The 16,112-nt window shown below is 38.1% G+C and overlaps 1 protein-coding gene across 7 annotated transcripts in view; it reads right to left on the minus strand.

Annotated features, from left to right (window-relative positions):
• Positions 1–16,112, minus strand: part of Mid1 (midline 1) — a 354,023-nt gene that overhangs the window by 41,842 nt on the left and 296,069 nt on the right. For all 7 annotated transcript variants that reach the window (XM_010613988.1, XM_033760272.1, XM_033760271.1 and 4 more), the window contains exon 4: positions 4,315–4,422. In XM_010613988.1, coding sequence (XP_010612290.1) covers positions 4,315–4,422 — 108 coding nt within the window. The remainder of the gene's footprint in view (positions 1–4,314; positions 4,423–16,112) is intronic.

Consider the following 16,112-nt stretch of genomic DNA (forward strand, 5'->3'; position numbering starts at 1 on the left):
TTGTTATGTAAGCCCAGAAATGTTGTGCCTGAACAATGAGTCCTTTCAATTAACACAAATGTCTGAATTGAACATGAGACCTGGCCTCAGCCTCTCTTCACAACTATGGAAAGTTTGGCTATTTAATCCATATTAAATCTCTTAAACTGGAAAAGTGGAAGTACACTGAAGGTAGTGAAGAGAAGGGCCCCTCTTGCTGCTCAGCTGTGGCTTTCACTACAGTAAGTCCCCAACTTATGAACACTGGAGTTGTGAACTTTCTCAGTTAGAAACGGACTTCGAATTAGGAACAATCTTAGCCACAAACAAATCAGGGAAGTAGCTCACGTGTCTGGTGACATGTTACAGTTTTGGTGTTGTGTGCTCATTTACAGCACTCTGTGTACAGTAGGACAGTGCTCAATCAGAGCCCAGGATGTCCAAAAACATTATTTATAGTATTTGCGTGTGTGTGTTTGGGTTTTTTTTTTCATGCTTTACATTGTATACTTGTGTTATAGGTGTATAAGACACACTTTGTTGGACTTATAAACAAATCTGACTTTTGAACATTCTTCCGGAATGGAATTCGGTCCTAAGTCAGGGACTTACTGTGTTCTACTACTTAAATGTCACACGCATTGATTCATTTCATCAAGAGTTTGCCATCAGCTCGAGGGTGACAAGAAACATAACTCGTATCCCCTATTGCTGAGTAAAAACAGAAAATTCCAACCAGAAACCCCCATCTGTGTAACTATAAAGGCTGTGAAGTGCTTTCTTTCAGAGTGTGTACAATGTCTGAGAGCAGAAACTAGCAACACCTGCTAATGTGTCACATGTCACCTACTGCCAGCCTCTCCTGTTGCAGGCTATGTGGTGAGCAGGTTTCTATCAGGCTACCAGAGATAGAGGCCAAGGCAAGAGGCTGATGAAATTTACTTTTGTGGTCACAATTATTTCTGCTTCTCCCTCCAGCCTCCCATTTCCAAGTGCTTCTCAGAGGACCCACTGTCCTTGCCCCTGATTCAGGGTTCTCGGATTGCCTGGTCCCACTGTAGGCCACGGGAACCCAACCCCACAGTGGGTCTCTGGCCAGCACTTCAACTTTCCAGGCTGTGGTGCTCATGTCTTACCTCTTGGAAACATGCTAGTGACACAGAAGGCCCTGGATGGGCACTGAGGTCACTGTGCATTCCAGGCTTTGGAGTCAATTAGTCCTGCCTCAAATACTAACCCAAAGCAAAGCTGGACTGGGCGCCCCTCTTTCCCAAGTACCACCTGCCTTCTATTAACCGCCTTCTGAAATTATGTCCTTGAGCAAATATACTTTTTAAAAAGTGAATAATTTTTAACATACAGAAAAATTTAAAAGGTAGTATGAACTGTCTTGTGCATGGTACCAGTTTTACCAAATTTCAACATTTTCATCATACCAGGTTCAGATTTTTCGAGAAGATATAAATTATCTGTAGCATAAAAGGGCCTGTGTGGCCCTGCAAGGCCTCATTTCTCTCTCTTCAGAGGAAAAAATGTTCTTGAATTTAAAGTTGTGAATTCCTAAGTGCGTTGATGTATTCATGCCTAAACAATGTACGGTGTTCAAGGGTAGTTTATCAAATGTTATACAGTTCTTCTCATTCTGTATCAGCCATAAAATTTGCCCATGCTTTGTGATTTTCTAGGCTAAATATGTATCGCTAGAGTGATTAGTTCATTTGTTTTAACTTGTGAAGACTTTCATTATATAATATTCAACTTATGTCTTATAGTCAGCTTTATTGAGATATAATTAACATATAATAAACTGCGCATCTTAAAACATACATGTGATCACTTTTCCAATATGAAATAGTCTTTGCTTTCACGATTTCATGTTCTAGGTTTTGGTCTAAAATAATCCCTTTTATTCTGCGATCTTGTACACATCTGTTAAAATGCTTGTCTGTATTTCGTATCAAGGCTATACAATCTGCATAAAATAGGACTTTTGGTATTTTCTTTTTAAAAATTTTATTGAGTTTATTGGTACATTTAGGTATACCTTATGATCATATTCATCATTGAGAATTTGTACCTGTACATGATATTGCTTCTTATTTTTTTCCATTTCCCTTCCCTCCCTTCTGAAACAGTTTATGTAAGAATGAAATTATCAATTGTGTGAACTAGAGCCTGGTGTTATTTTGGGGGGTTGGGAATGTGAGTTGAAGGAGATGTTCAATTAATGATCAAATATCCTTTGCTTTTTAACTTTTGGTTTATTTAGGTTTTCTACTACTTATTTACTTAAGTTTTCAAATTATTGGCATAAAAATCAATACAATTTTCTTCTGTTTGAAAAAACTGTATTGTCTTTAAAACTAGATTTTTACCCCCCTCCAGTTCTTTTTCCTTTCTTAGGGCTAATACAGGTTTATCTTTTGAATTATTTTTTAGAAGTATGAATCCCTTAATATGGATTGCCAAGCTTTTACTTAACGGCCAGATAATCGATATTTTAGTTTTGGGAGACTACACAGTGTCTCTGTTATACATATATTTCTGTTTTTCTTTTGTAACAACCACTTAAAACTGAGGGAAATTCATTTTTATTCATAATTATTTTAATGTTAGGCTATGAGCTCTTCATTGCTGACACCGATTTTGTTTTCATTTACTTCTCTTTTGTTTATTGTTTTCATTCTATTACTGTCATTGACTTTTTTCACTTATGCTTCTCTAACTTCACTTAAAAGCTATCATTTTGCCGTGGATTTAGTTCAGTGGTTCCACCAACTGCCTGGCAAGCACAAGGTCCCGAGTTTGATCCCCAGTACCCAAAGGGGGGGAAAAGGTATCATTTTATTTTAGTATATTTTCTTTTCATTTTTTAAGAAATTGAACATTATCGATTTTCCTTCACATACTTTTTTGCTGCTTAGATATAGATCTTTCATTGTGGTACCTTTCTAACTTAAAAAAATTTTACTTTGAAAGTGTATTTTTATAAGAACACATTTTAAAGTTTCCAAATGTAAAAACTGTTACTCTTATTAGGGATAATATCAAGTTAGGTATAAAACATGGTCTCAGAGGAAGAGTTATTTGGTATTCAATCTTTATAAAAGTTGCTGAGACATCCCTTCCAACTGTGTGATTATTTTGATAATGTTCCATGTATAGATTTTCATATATTCTTTCCTAATCACTGAGTTCAAACCCAATGGACATCTGCCTAGCTTTAATGACACTGAATCTTTTTTTGTCTTCTTATATTTACAAAATTTCATAGGCAGAGGCCAAAACTGTTTCCAAATTTCTTTTGCATCTATTTCCTTTATAAGAGCCTATGTTTACCTTCAAAACTACTCATTTCTTGCTAATTTTCATATTTTCTTTCATGTTTTCAATTTTTTTCTTTCAAAATCAAAATTTCCCTTCATTCATCTCTTTAAATATTTTGAAGACTGTTTCTTTTAAGCTTCTTCTTCATTTTTTCTCATAAAACTTTCATCTTTAATGTAATGTGGTCTCCTGATTTTGTTGGCCATACTTTTAGGAATTCCAGATCCCTTTATTTGCTTTGGAATTGAGCTTTGAGTTTCAGTTTTGAAGGGAAGAAGTCATGTCTTCTCTCTTTTCCCCTTTTTCAGTTTACCCTAACAGTTTTACAGTGGCCTTTTCCTGGCCCTCGGCATCAGCATTCAGAAATCTGATCTTGTCTCTGTGTTTCTGAGGCTCTTATTTGTGGATTATCAGAAAAAGTATCGTGTAAGCCTCTATCCAACTACTGACTTGTTCCAGAATCCCATACCTGGAGTTTGTTTGCTAAAAGCTGCGACACTAGACAGAGGTTGGCAGAGCAAAGTAATACACTGCAAAGTTACCAATGTTTCTGAATACATAAGAGAGTGTTTAGAAAGAATATAAACCGTGTTTTTGAATATGGCTTACTGTTAAGTCATGAAAATTAAAACATACAAGCAGTAGGAAAAAAGCACTATTAATATGTCCACAAAGGAGTATAAGATACAGTGAAAATAAGCATTTTTGCAGTATGAAGTTATATCTGTCTTAATTCTCCCAAGGCACAGGAAGTACTTTATAATTTCAATATTTAAATTCTGGTTTATTTTTTATTTAATGCTGTGATAATTGCTAAGATAAAGCAGTAAGTATGAAATGAACCCACTTTCTCATAGACAAGAATATAGCAAAACAAAATGGAGTAAGACAAAGACTTCAGAGGGAAAGTGCAGGCAAAAAGAGGCTCACGGTTTACAAAGCCATTGAATTATGGGGCCATATTTTCTTCAGTAAAGAATACAAAATCTTCGGTCCTAGAAATCATACCTTTCCTTCTTTTATCTTGGTTCCAATAATTTGTCGTCTTTGCTGAATGATCTCAATGAGAAGATCACACTCCTCTGTCAATTTGGCCTCTTGACGTGAGGCATTGACCTATAGGAGAAATAAAATGACAAGGATTAATTTGGCCTTTGTTTTCAGTTAAATGCATTTTTGGTAGAGTAATGTGTTTCTAGTAACCCCTGAAATATGTTTTAAATATTAACTCTCCCTCCTAGTATGCAAGAATGGCAAATATTGGATGCATAGACCCACTTCCTTTATTGTACCCTTGGAAAATATTATTTAACGATAATAATATTTTCTGCCAAGCCAGGCTCACAACATGGACATAGCCATTGCCAACTAGTTAGAAATTGACATATGAAGTGAAATATATTTGTAATTACTGTTGTTATGTTTTGAAAGAAGTGTCCAGATTTGTCTTGTTAAATAAAAAAGTTTTTAAAAAATCTTATCTTTATTATTTTTTGTCTTTTGTTTTTTGAGACAGGGTCTCACTATGTAGTTGAGACTGACCTGGAACCCATTATGTAGCCCAGGCTGGTCTCAAACTCACAGCGATCCTCCTGCCTCAGCCTCCCACGTGCTGGGATTATGGACGTGCGCCACCCTGCCCAGCTTAAAAAAAATTTTATTCTTTATGGAAGACAGATTACTATTAATATCTTTCAAAGAAATTTTCCAAAAGCAATGTACCAAACTTGCACCATAGTTATTTAACATTTAATTATAGACAAAATTTGTATTTAATCACTATAAAAATATCAGAAATCACAAAAAGGATTGTTTGATATTTTATGAGTCTTATGACATCATTTTAAATTTTACTCCCAGTATACTTAAAGACCACATACAATAAAAACATACCATTCTTGTGGAAAGGTGGATCATTACAGAACAGATTGTATTTGAAAATTTTAAGACTCACTGTATGCAAGGGTGAGTTACAATTAGCTCATTCTTGGCAACTGGGCTTGGGATATACTTTGTACATGCTATTCCCTCCACCTCATGACAATCCTGAAGGGCGTATTCACAAATAGAAACCCACAAATCACAGCTGTGTGAGATGGAGACAGCATGTATGCATTGCTATTATTTTAACACAACTGCTGAAGTTGTAATGTTACAAACAGTGACAATGGCACAGATCATTCAAGCATATCTCTGAAGGGAGACAAGGCCCAGTTGGGAGACTTTTTGATTTGGGGGGCTTTAAGTGGAGTAATTTCATGCTTTATGAATAAGATAAACTGGAATTGGGGTCATGAGGATAGAAATCCATGGATCATGGCTCAGAGAAACCATGTCCTGTTTCCAGATGCCCAGGATCCTTCGAATTTTGTTTCTTTCATCATCAGATGCAACATAAAAACTAGTCAAGACACATTATTGAAAAAGTGATGGTCACCAGCCATTTGTATAAAAGTATAACATCATATCTTACATTATATCAGCACACAGAATTATTTGCTGGATGTTTGTCCAATGAACAACAACAACAACAAAATCTTTTAATGCTCTGATTGGCAAATGCAGAATGTAAAACTTGGGCTAAAACCTCAAGGAAAGATAACCACTGAGCTCAATTTATCTACCTTTAATGTCATCAGTTCTAGTCCCCCCTTGAGGTTTTCCAAATCAATTTAGTTTTCTACTGAAGTGTTTACTTGAAACTTACACTCAAGAAATTTAGTACCTTTCCTTCAGACTTCAAACTGAATCTAATAACTAACCACAACTGAGCTGTAAAAGGAAGAGACCATATTGACAATATGAGCACATTATGATGGAGGAAATGAAATTTCTGGACTATAGCATGGACAAAGATTCTTTGCTTGGCCAAACTTTAGTCAGGATCTTTCTGCTAGGCCCATCTGTACACTTCCGCATAAAAAATAAGAGCCCTGCTAAGTTGGTCTCTGAGATCCTTCATCCTCCATGTCTGGTCAGCCCTAATATCTGATCTCAGCTTCCACCACACATTTTCTGATCACCTTGGCTTGGCTTCAAAAAGAATTCTATTAGGTTAGCTTACCCAGAATCCCCCATACCACCGATGTTTCCCCTGAATGGGATCCATTTCAGTCTCAAAATTGTTGGGATTTTAGTTACTCTATGGTAGTAACGTATCCAAGTTATCATGGTAAATGAGATTCAATTTAGTCTAAATTCTGACATTGATTTTTAGGAAGGATGGGTTAACATCACAAGAAAAAAGTAAACTGAAATCTCCCTTGTTGAGCCAGATATGTTCTGAGAAATCTGATACCACAATCATCATCCCCTCAGAACTGTAAATTCCCAGAAATTTGGGAACACGGTCTATTAATCTTAGGCCAAGTATTTCTCCTAGATCCTTCAAAGAATATGGACTGAACTTCTCTTTAAAACCAGGAAAGTTGAATATTTTTCTACTTTGATGAAGTTCCAATTTTTTGTTAACTTTAGCATTCTTATATTCCTAAAGGTGCAATAAAATAAGCTGAATATTATCCTGTATTTCTGAAATTACTGCACCACAATGAAGTTTTCCACAGTTTTGCTATTTCATATGTTGCTTTTAGAAAGTTAATGATTTGATTGGACTTCATTTCTTATGAGTCATTAATTCAAATATGGCAAGGTTTAGGGGTTGCTTGCAATGTATATGTTCGGGTGTCTCTAATCCTTAAGCTTTAGCTTTCATTTTGGATTCACATTTTTTATTCAAAAAACCACTGGGCTAATGGCAGTGCTCTGAGTAGGGCCAATCTAAGGAAGGCAGGAAATAATCTGCAAACCTCCTTCCTTCAACTTACGCTTCCACTTTTGTGCCATCAGTCTATCCTTTGGTCCCTACGCTACAGGCAATAGTGCAGGGGAGATGATGAGGGATGGTGCTCACTCTGGACCACGCTGGAAATGAGACCCGGGTCCTTCAGAACCCTTGACTTTTCAGAACAAAATACAACTTAACCTTCTGCCCTCTGCCCACGCCAGCCTTCTCACTGCTACATTCTTTCAAGCATACTGATGAACAAATATCACATCAGCCCCTCTACCTGAGAAATTCAGTTAGATGTTTTGGCCTTATCTCTCTTTTGGCCTTACCCATGTGCTCAATCTTCACTCTACATAGCATTCCTTTCTCCTCTTGAAATGCCTCATTTTCTTCTCAGAGTTTTCTACTCTTCCTTAGAATTAGTTTCATCTCTTTGCAACATACTTCCAATTCCTTGAAAGTTACATCTGATTTCAATTCTTTCCAAAATGAGAATTCATTACCATCCATCTTATAGGTGTTAACTCATTATCTGAAACCGGAAATGCCATTGCCAATGTCATGCCACAATGAGTCTTAACTACTTCTAGAAAACACTTAAAGCCGGGCATGGTGGCACACGCCTGTAATCCCAGCACACGGGAGGCTGAGACAGGAGGATCTCTGTGAGTTCAAAACCAGTCTGGACTACAAAGTGAGTTCCAGGTCAGTCTCAATCACATAGTGAGACCCTGTCTCAAAAAAAACAAACAAACAAAAAATAGAAAATACTTAAAACTCTTGCTTTGAAGGGGCTGCACCAATTGTTCATTCATCCATTCATTGAAAAATAGCTACTGGGTTCCAACAGAGTATCAGACAGCATGCCATGGGTTACAAGACAGATAAAGTCTCCATTATCACAGAATTTACGTATAAGTATAGGAAATAGGAGGAACAAGTAAATTAATAAAAATTTCAGATCATGATGGGTGCAGAAGAAAATCAGAGAGTTATACAATGTGATCAAACAGCTGAGAGTGAGCTGCTTTTTATTGGTGGTCAGTCAAGAATTCTCTGACAAGAGATGAAATAAAACCAGACACAAGATGTGGAAAGAGTGTTTTCAGGATCTCCTGACTCAGTATGCAGCAGGCTAACTTCAAATTTGCATCTAGTCCATCCTCATTATTTGAGGATCCTGTATGTATACAAATTCTTGTACCCAGTAAAATTTTTAAAACATTTTATTTGTAACCCCCAAATCAATATTTGTGGCCCTTTTGCCTCTGTTTACAGATGTGCACGGACCATTGAAAAATATGAATTGCCCAATGCACACCCAGCTGAGGTCGAGCAAGGTGACTCTCTGCCTTCTGCGTTGGCTCTCCTAACTACAAGGTGAGGATGACAGAGAGGCCCTTTGAGTCGGACTAGAGCCCCAACTCCGAAGACTGTTAGTAGAGTAGTCTTAGGCTAGTCACTTACTTCTAATCTTCCTTTTGTCTTTTGTAAAGTAAAAGAAGATGGAATCTACCAATATGAGTTGGTTTTAGAATTTATGATTATAATCTTGGTTTGATAGCTGTGTGTGTATATATATATTTCCTAGGAGCAATGGTTCCATATTCAAAAAGTCAATGCTCATGGTGACTTCATAAAACGTAAATATTTCAAATAACACACATCACCTGTATTTTCCTTCTATGTGGTGTGTCCATAATTTCTGTAAGTATTTTCGGAGCAAGGACGGCTGAATAGGAAAGGAAATTACATAAGTAGAACGCTGCACAAGAGTCTTGCCTGTAGGGAGTTGCTGACCCACTTTCTCCTATTCTGAGGGTAATTTTGTGCTTCTCAGACTGTGACCTTCAGATCGTTTATGGTCTGATTGGAATTAGAAAGCTTAATAATGAAGTGAGTGCAGAATGGAAACACTCCTGCCCGGCCCTTCTACACCTGAGAGCACGGTCAGCATTCAGGCTTTTTCTGCTGTGTTAATGCTCATATCAGATACCAATAATCAGTTACAGACCCATGTAAACGGTTACTGAGTGCACAGTTTCCCTTCTTTTTAGAAATGCAGCTACACATAATCATTCCCCAGTTTAGTTCATGATAAATGAGTTAGCTATTTTCCCCAGAACATTTGGTTAGCACTGCACAGTAAAAAGTCCTCCTGCTATGTTTTATGGTGTAATAGTATTACAGGTTTTCAGGGAGGGGGCAGGGTAAAGAGGACACATTTTTGCAAATATGTATAAATATTAAAGAGATTTAATTACATACACATACTAAAATTGGATTATGTGAATGTGAAATGTACTTTAGCAGTCTGTAAATGGTTTCTAAGTATTATTTCTAAAAACTTGCTTTTTTGACTTGTGTTCAACTGCAAAATGAGATGTTCAGCACAGAGTATAAACATCATTAGAGTTCAGACACATGTGTGCTTAAAATCTTTAGAAATATTTTATGGAACTCTTTGAAATGAACATCACTGGGGGGAAAATATTTGGCCGCTTCTCAGAGGTAAAACTGAACTAATATGCGTTCCAGAAATCTTCCTTTTCTCATTGTGCAATGCATTGTTGAAATGAGTTACCATCTAGCAATATTCAGAATAAAGCCCTCTAGCTTTTCTTGTGAAAGAACAGGCAAGCTTGACAGATCACTTCCTGTTTGTACACGGATGGAAATGTGGAATTGCATTTGGGACAGGATAAGCCCAACGTGTTGGAGACAGGAAATTTTATCTCGGGGTGTTGGGGAAAATGTGCTGCTGTAGTGCACAATTCGCGTGGAATTCGGTAAGAATGATGACCTCTAGGGTTACAGCAACCCAAGAGCCCTCTACCACACTGGCCTAAGACAGTGCACTCTTGAAAATGTACTATCAAATCAGGGCCCTTTAAGACCGAAACCTTCACATCCGGGAAACCACTACCACAGAGGCCCGGAGTTTAAAAGGCAACGATCTACTTTACAGATTTGGGAAGAATAGGTGTTCATGGTTAAAAGCCAATACCGAGTCATTCCACCGTGATTTAAATTAAGATGGCCTTGAGAAAGGTGGAAACGTACTGATGTATGAGGCCATGTTGATGCTGTTGCTCTTGTTTGAACCCAGAAGTACTTGTCCCCATTGCTAAGAATATGCACCTTGGACACTGTATCCAAATCAAGTGGCATTTGTGGTAGTAAACAACATGGCATAACCATTTCATCTTATTCAAAAAGAAAACTAGAGGAGTTAATTCCAATATGGCCAGGGCTGAAGCAACTGAAACACAGCTGAGCTGCGGACACGCTGATACTTTGGCCAGGAAGATGAAGGCACGGGGAAAACCTGCCTACACGTCGGCTCTGCACTCCACCATGCACTGTTGACCAGGTGCAGGGAGAAACATGAGGATCTGAGGGTGCTTTGGGTTTTATTGCCAAAGGCAGCTGTGATGAACATTCCAGACCCCGGGGCAGAAGTTAGACAGAGCTGCCAGAAGGAACAATGAAAGAGATTCTAATAGTTGAGTTTATGTATAAAACTGAGCCAAGGAGAATTGAGTAAGAACAGACGGTATTACTGTAATTCATCTAATATGTTTATTTATAATCCTCACCCTGAAACTCTCTCACACCAAAGTCAAATACTTGTGCGCCTAGTTCAAGTGGATGAGCGAGAGAATGGCCCAGTTCCCAGAGTATCTGCCTTTAGAGAAGAAACTGGAGTACAAGGCCATATTTTTAATGTTTCATGTGAGGAACTGAGGGTTAATTTAACATTTAATTTTTTAAACAATGCTAGGGATGAAACCCAGGGCTTCATGCATGCTAGGCAAGTGCTCTGTCACTGAGCTATACCCTCAGTCTATGACATTTTACATTTTTGATTAAGCTTTTTAAACTCCAGGAATATTTTTCTTTCAGAAAAGTAAAACATAGGCTCCTTTCTTAATGTACTTTTGGTAGGAAGTAATAATAAAGATACTGTGAATAGAAGCTATATGCAATTTGGCCCCTTTAGTACAGTACCATGGTGGAATATAAGTTGGCCCAGAACAGATCAATAACACACATTGATCCAGAGAGAAATGTGTTATGTGTTTGTTATGGGATTAAAATAAAACAGCTCCTAGGAACATCATGATAAATCTTCTTTTCTTGAGGTTCTAAGATTATAAAGCTTAACTGGTAAGGTAGTGAGATGCGATTAAAAAATGCCAAAGTGAACAGTGCAATAAAATTCTTATAAATGAAATACAACTGTAACAAGGCAATAAAAATGACCTGCAAAAATGCCACTGCCAATGCCTAAAACTTGGAAACTTCACACAAAAGAGTTTTATTCCCAAGGGTAGCTTAAGGAAATACCCATCTGAGATGTTATTACTAATTTCTCGGTAAAGCAAAATCTGCAAAGTGGAAATAATTTACAGGGAGCAAGGCCTTATACCACTAGGGCCACGGCTGAGAACCTCTGGGGTAGAATGTGGTGAGAACTAGTAAGTTAACGCAGGAAACACCATCAAAGCCTTCTTGGTTCAGTAATCGTTACGTCTGTGTTAACTCTCACAGTTGATGATAAGCTGTCTTTATCAAAGTGTCCACATAGAATTAAAACCACAGGTTCTAGGACCAGCCAGACTGTGCTGATTACTGAGGACTTTCTAGCAAGAATAAAACATTTTATTCATCTGCAGCTTTCATCGTTATCAATGACTTTGGAAGGTATAATATGAGGGGAAACTAGATTTTTTGAAGTTGCTTTTAAATTTTAAGTGAGTTTCATACGAGCTGCTTCCTGACATAACTGGATGTGGAGAGGAGGGCAGAGAAGATCCTTGTATGATATAGAGATGGTTGGGAGAGTTTGCTTGGAAAGGGCCAGACAGTAAACCTTTCAGCCTTGTGGACCATATGGTCTCTGTTGCAACCACTCCACTAGCCTGCTGTTAGTGGAAAAGCACTCATAGATGCTGTACAACCAAGCAGGTGTGGCTGTGTTCCAATGAAACTATTTACAAAACAGGTGGGAAGTCAGATGTGCCCTAAGGGTGGTAGCTTGCCAACCTCTAGAATAAAGAACAGATCATGGACTTTAGAATCAAAGGGCTGCAGTGTTAAAAAAAAAATGTATTGGATTTCCCAGAGAATGTTTCGTTATTGGTATTTTTTGATGAAAACATCTATAAACAATCTGGAACACAGTAGGTGCTCAATAAATATTAGCTGTCTTCTTCCAAAGCATGAATAATTACAATTACTAAATTAATAGTGCTATAATTTAAAAATGACAAATACGCTTGCAGTATCTTTTACTTTCCCTATAATGTTCTACTGATTTTTGTCAGAATTATGACAAAAGTGGCTCCTTCTGTGATTTTTTTAAGGTACATGAGACAAAGTTCAATCTTATAGTCCTGGCACTAATATCCCAGATTTTTCATTTTGTGTTTTATGGTAACTTTGTTCAAAGCAGTTCCAAAATGAAGAAATGGAAGGTATTGCTCATAATTCATTCAAAAATAGTAATCTCCTCCCTTCCTTTCTCTTATAAATTAGACACTTTATAAAACAAATATTACACACCCTTCCCTTTGGGCTGGGCACATGGAATGAAAAAAGTCTACTAACCTGTCATGGGCATTTATCACTAGCAAATATTTCTCATAAATTTTCTGACAAGTGGTAATATTCTATTAAGCAACTTTCAAGAAATGTTCAGCAAAAATCAGCCTTTTTTTCTGTAAATCACTTATAGAAGATGGTTGCTATCTGAGTGAGAGAGGAGGTAGAGGTGAGGAACTTCAGAAAAGGGAAGTTACTTGTAACAGGAAGAGGAAATTTCTATTCTATGACCTTACATTAATCACTTTCAATCCTGCATGCCATTTCTCATTAAGTAGCATTCTTTGGGGGTTGTTATGCTATGATTCCTGAATAGTGATGCACTGGAAAAATACAAAGTTGGATCCTTCTTCGAGCTTGAGTTGCTGAAGTCTGTTTCCCTGCAAAATTTTGGGGAACAAGGATCTCACCGAAACCTGGTCTTTGGAATTTGGTAAAATATATATCACCGATAAAGCTTGAACTTGGATGTACAACTGGAACATGTTAAGATCCGTGCTGTCTCTATGACACATCCACAAATGATATCTATTAAATATCTCACCTGGTCATCGTCACTCCAGAATACTAACAGAAGTTCATAAATTAATTAATTATTAAATATCTTTGCTGTCCAATGTTTATTGAAATACAACAAAAGTGAGCATGTTTATAGTTCCTGAATATATGAGCTATGGTCACAACCTAAAAAGGGACTTGCGCTCCCATTCCATTTTAGGTGGCCCGTGTCTCTATTCTCATTGAAGAGGAGTGTCAGGCAAAGGTGGAAAGACAAGCTGTTGCCAAGAAACACCAGCAGAAAGTGGGAAAGTGAAACAGAGAAAGAAATGAAGACCATAAATGTGTCTTACCAAGACCACTTTGAGCAGCTAGTGACTAATCCCAATGGACAACTCTGGGAAACAGTGCAGAACACTCTAGTTGAAGGGAAAGAAGCATAACACCTGTCCAACATGTCCCATCAGGGGCTGGTTGCAGGCTGTCATTGAGAGTGGATGAGCATTAACTCCCCTCTGGAATTTGCTAGTCAGGATAAAGCAGAAAAGCCCCAGGCCAAGGTACAGTGGACGGGTAAGTACCACTTGGATATGGCACGGACAACTACGGAGACAAGAGGGTCAATCCGGGAAGAGACTACAATATGGCCTTTCCTCAAGACAAGCTCGAGCAGAGGTCAGAAGGGACCAGGTGTCGCAGTCCTCCTGTAAGTTTGGTCGCTCCAGTGCGTTATGACTAATTGTGAAGCTAAACACAGACTGCAACTAACAGTGATTTCTGTACTAACCCTGCTAATTCGTGACTTCAGGGTCACAATCAACCCATGAGTGTTCATTTGCAACAAACCATTATGGGTTTATATTTGGGCAATGGCTGTAAAGCTGCCCCCCTAGAAAAAGAAACAAAAAATCTAGAGAGTCTGACTAAAACATGTATTTCCTTATCTAGAGGCCCCTTACTTCCATTATTTCAGTTCATTGTGAAATTTTATTGACTTTCTAAAACAACGATTTTAGAGCTTTAAGCTTTTGCTGTAAAATTGATTTTTTAAAGCCTGAGTTAATGACCAAAGAAACCTTTCCCCTCTCCTCTCTCTCTCTCTCCCTCCCCCTCCCTCCCTTTCCCTCCTTTGAAATAGAGAACAGAGGATATGGATGATCTCAGGGACAATTCCCTTCACTCACCACCAACTATATTTTTATATACAAACTGGGCAAATAGTATTTTCTCATCTTCTTAGCCGAGAAACAGAAAGCTCTGTTCTGTGTCAGGAGCAAGGTCAGAGTGGGGGTTGGTGAGAACATCCCACCAGGTAATGGAAACTCTTCTTTATTTACTTTCATTGCCAAGAACACAACCTTCTTGTTGTTTAATAGGATGCTTACAGGAGGGACTCATTGGCATAGTTCTAATTTTTTTGAAACCACAGACAAGAGGAAATCTTTAAGGTCATTTCATGGAAAGCAGAAGAAAAAAAATACTATATTCTACAAAAATTAAAGTGATCCTTTGTTTCAGTAGCCAGAGGCTGATTCCAGGTTAGCCTTCCCATGAGTCTGCTTTACAGAAGCATATGTTGCCTTTATCTACATGGGCACCCATTCTATCACTCCAAATTAGCTCATGGCTATACCATACATATGAAAAATGGCACAGAAACTGTCTTGCAGTAGGATGTCATCCCTTTGGCTTCATTAGTTTCAGAGAACATTCTAAAAGAAAGAATATTTTGCACCAAAAATCAACAAGCCAACACTCTCCCCGTGTGAATCCTATTAATAGGACTAGAAACCACTGCATTTAATTCAGTGCCTATTTTGGTTCTGTCAGCAAACTTGAACCTGTTATGCAGACCATGCTTCTCACCTGCAAATTTTACTTCTGTCTCTGCTTAATGCATAGAAAACTATAGTTACTGATTTTCCAAGATCTTTGTAAGGGTCTCAGTAGGTGATGAGTGAAAATGAGAGAAAATGACTTTGCTCTTGTTTCTTCACAAATGAGTGTGACACCACCAGTGCAACAGTGATAATATATAAAGCAAGCCTGATGGACTTCAGATGTCTTTTGGTTGCTGGGTTTGAGACTGTAAGGTGTGTGCATGCATGAACATACATTTAGGGATTGAGAAAGTCTGACATCAAAATCATGAGCCAATGAGTTATCTTTTGACCTAGACTGACTAAGCCATTCTATATGTATATGACTAGTTTTTAAAAAATCACAATTTTTTTAAAGTAATGATTTTTTAAAAAATGCAATTGAATGTGGGTATGGTTCATACTTTCTTTTACAAACCAGAAAGTACAGAGTGGGTATCCTAGAGAATAAAAAGAAAGGTACAGGTTTATAATGAGGGGTAGGGGAAGACCTGTTGTGACTCCCTTTGGGGCACAGCAGTGCCTCTGATTTGTGACTCCCATTTGTGACTTCGCTCTCCCAAATCTGTCCTCTTAGCCCTTGTCCAGTGGCAGAGCCCTCAGGCGAAGTAAGAGCTCCTTAAGGAGTTCATCACCAGTACTTCTACTTCCCTCAAGGGTTGCTGTCTACTGAAATCTGCCAACACAGAATCCCTGTCCTATATACAGTTTCTCAAGAAGAGACTCTGCTCTTTAGGGTGAGAATTGGTCTAGTATGCTGACCTATGCAAATGAGCTAACACTGGAGGGGGAACACAGGATACAGGTGATCTCTGGGAGAATTCCCTTCACTCACCACCAGCAGGTGCTACATGCAACACACAGGAGATCCTACAAGACTGGACTTGCATGCCCAGGAGTCCATTCAGTCAGCTGGGAGAGGGAGTAGACATGGCCATACAGACCATCAGACCATGAGAAGTTTTGCCCAAGAGCTGACTATGTCTACATAAATCAATCTCTCTCTCTCTCTCTCTCTCTCTCTCTCTCTC

Source organism: Fukomys damarensis, unplaced genomic scaffold, assembly GCF_012274545.1.
Source record: "Fukomys damarensis isolate Sample0158 unplaced genomic scaffold, DMR_v1.0_HiC HiC_scaffold_39, whole genome shotgun sequence".
NCBI lineage: Eukaryota > Metazoa > Chordata > Mammalia > Rodentia > Bathyergidae > Fukomys > Fukomys damarensis.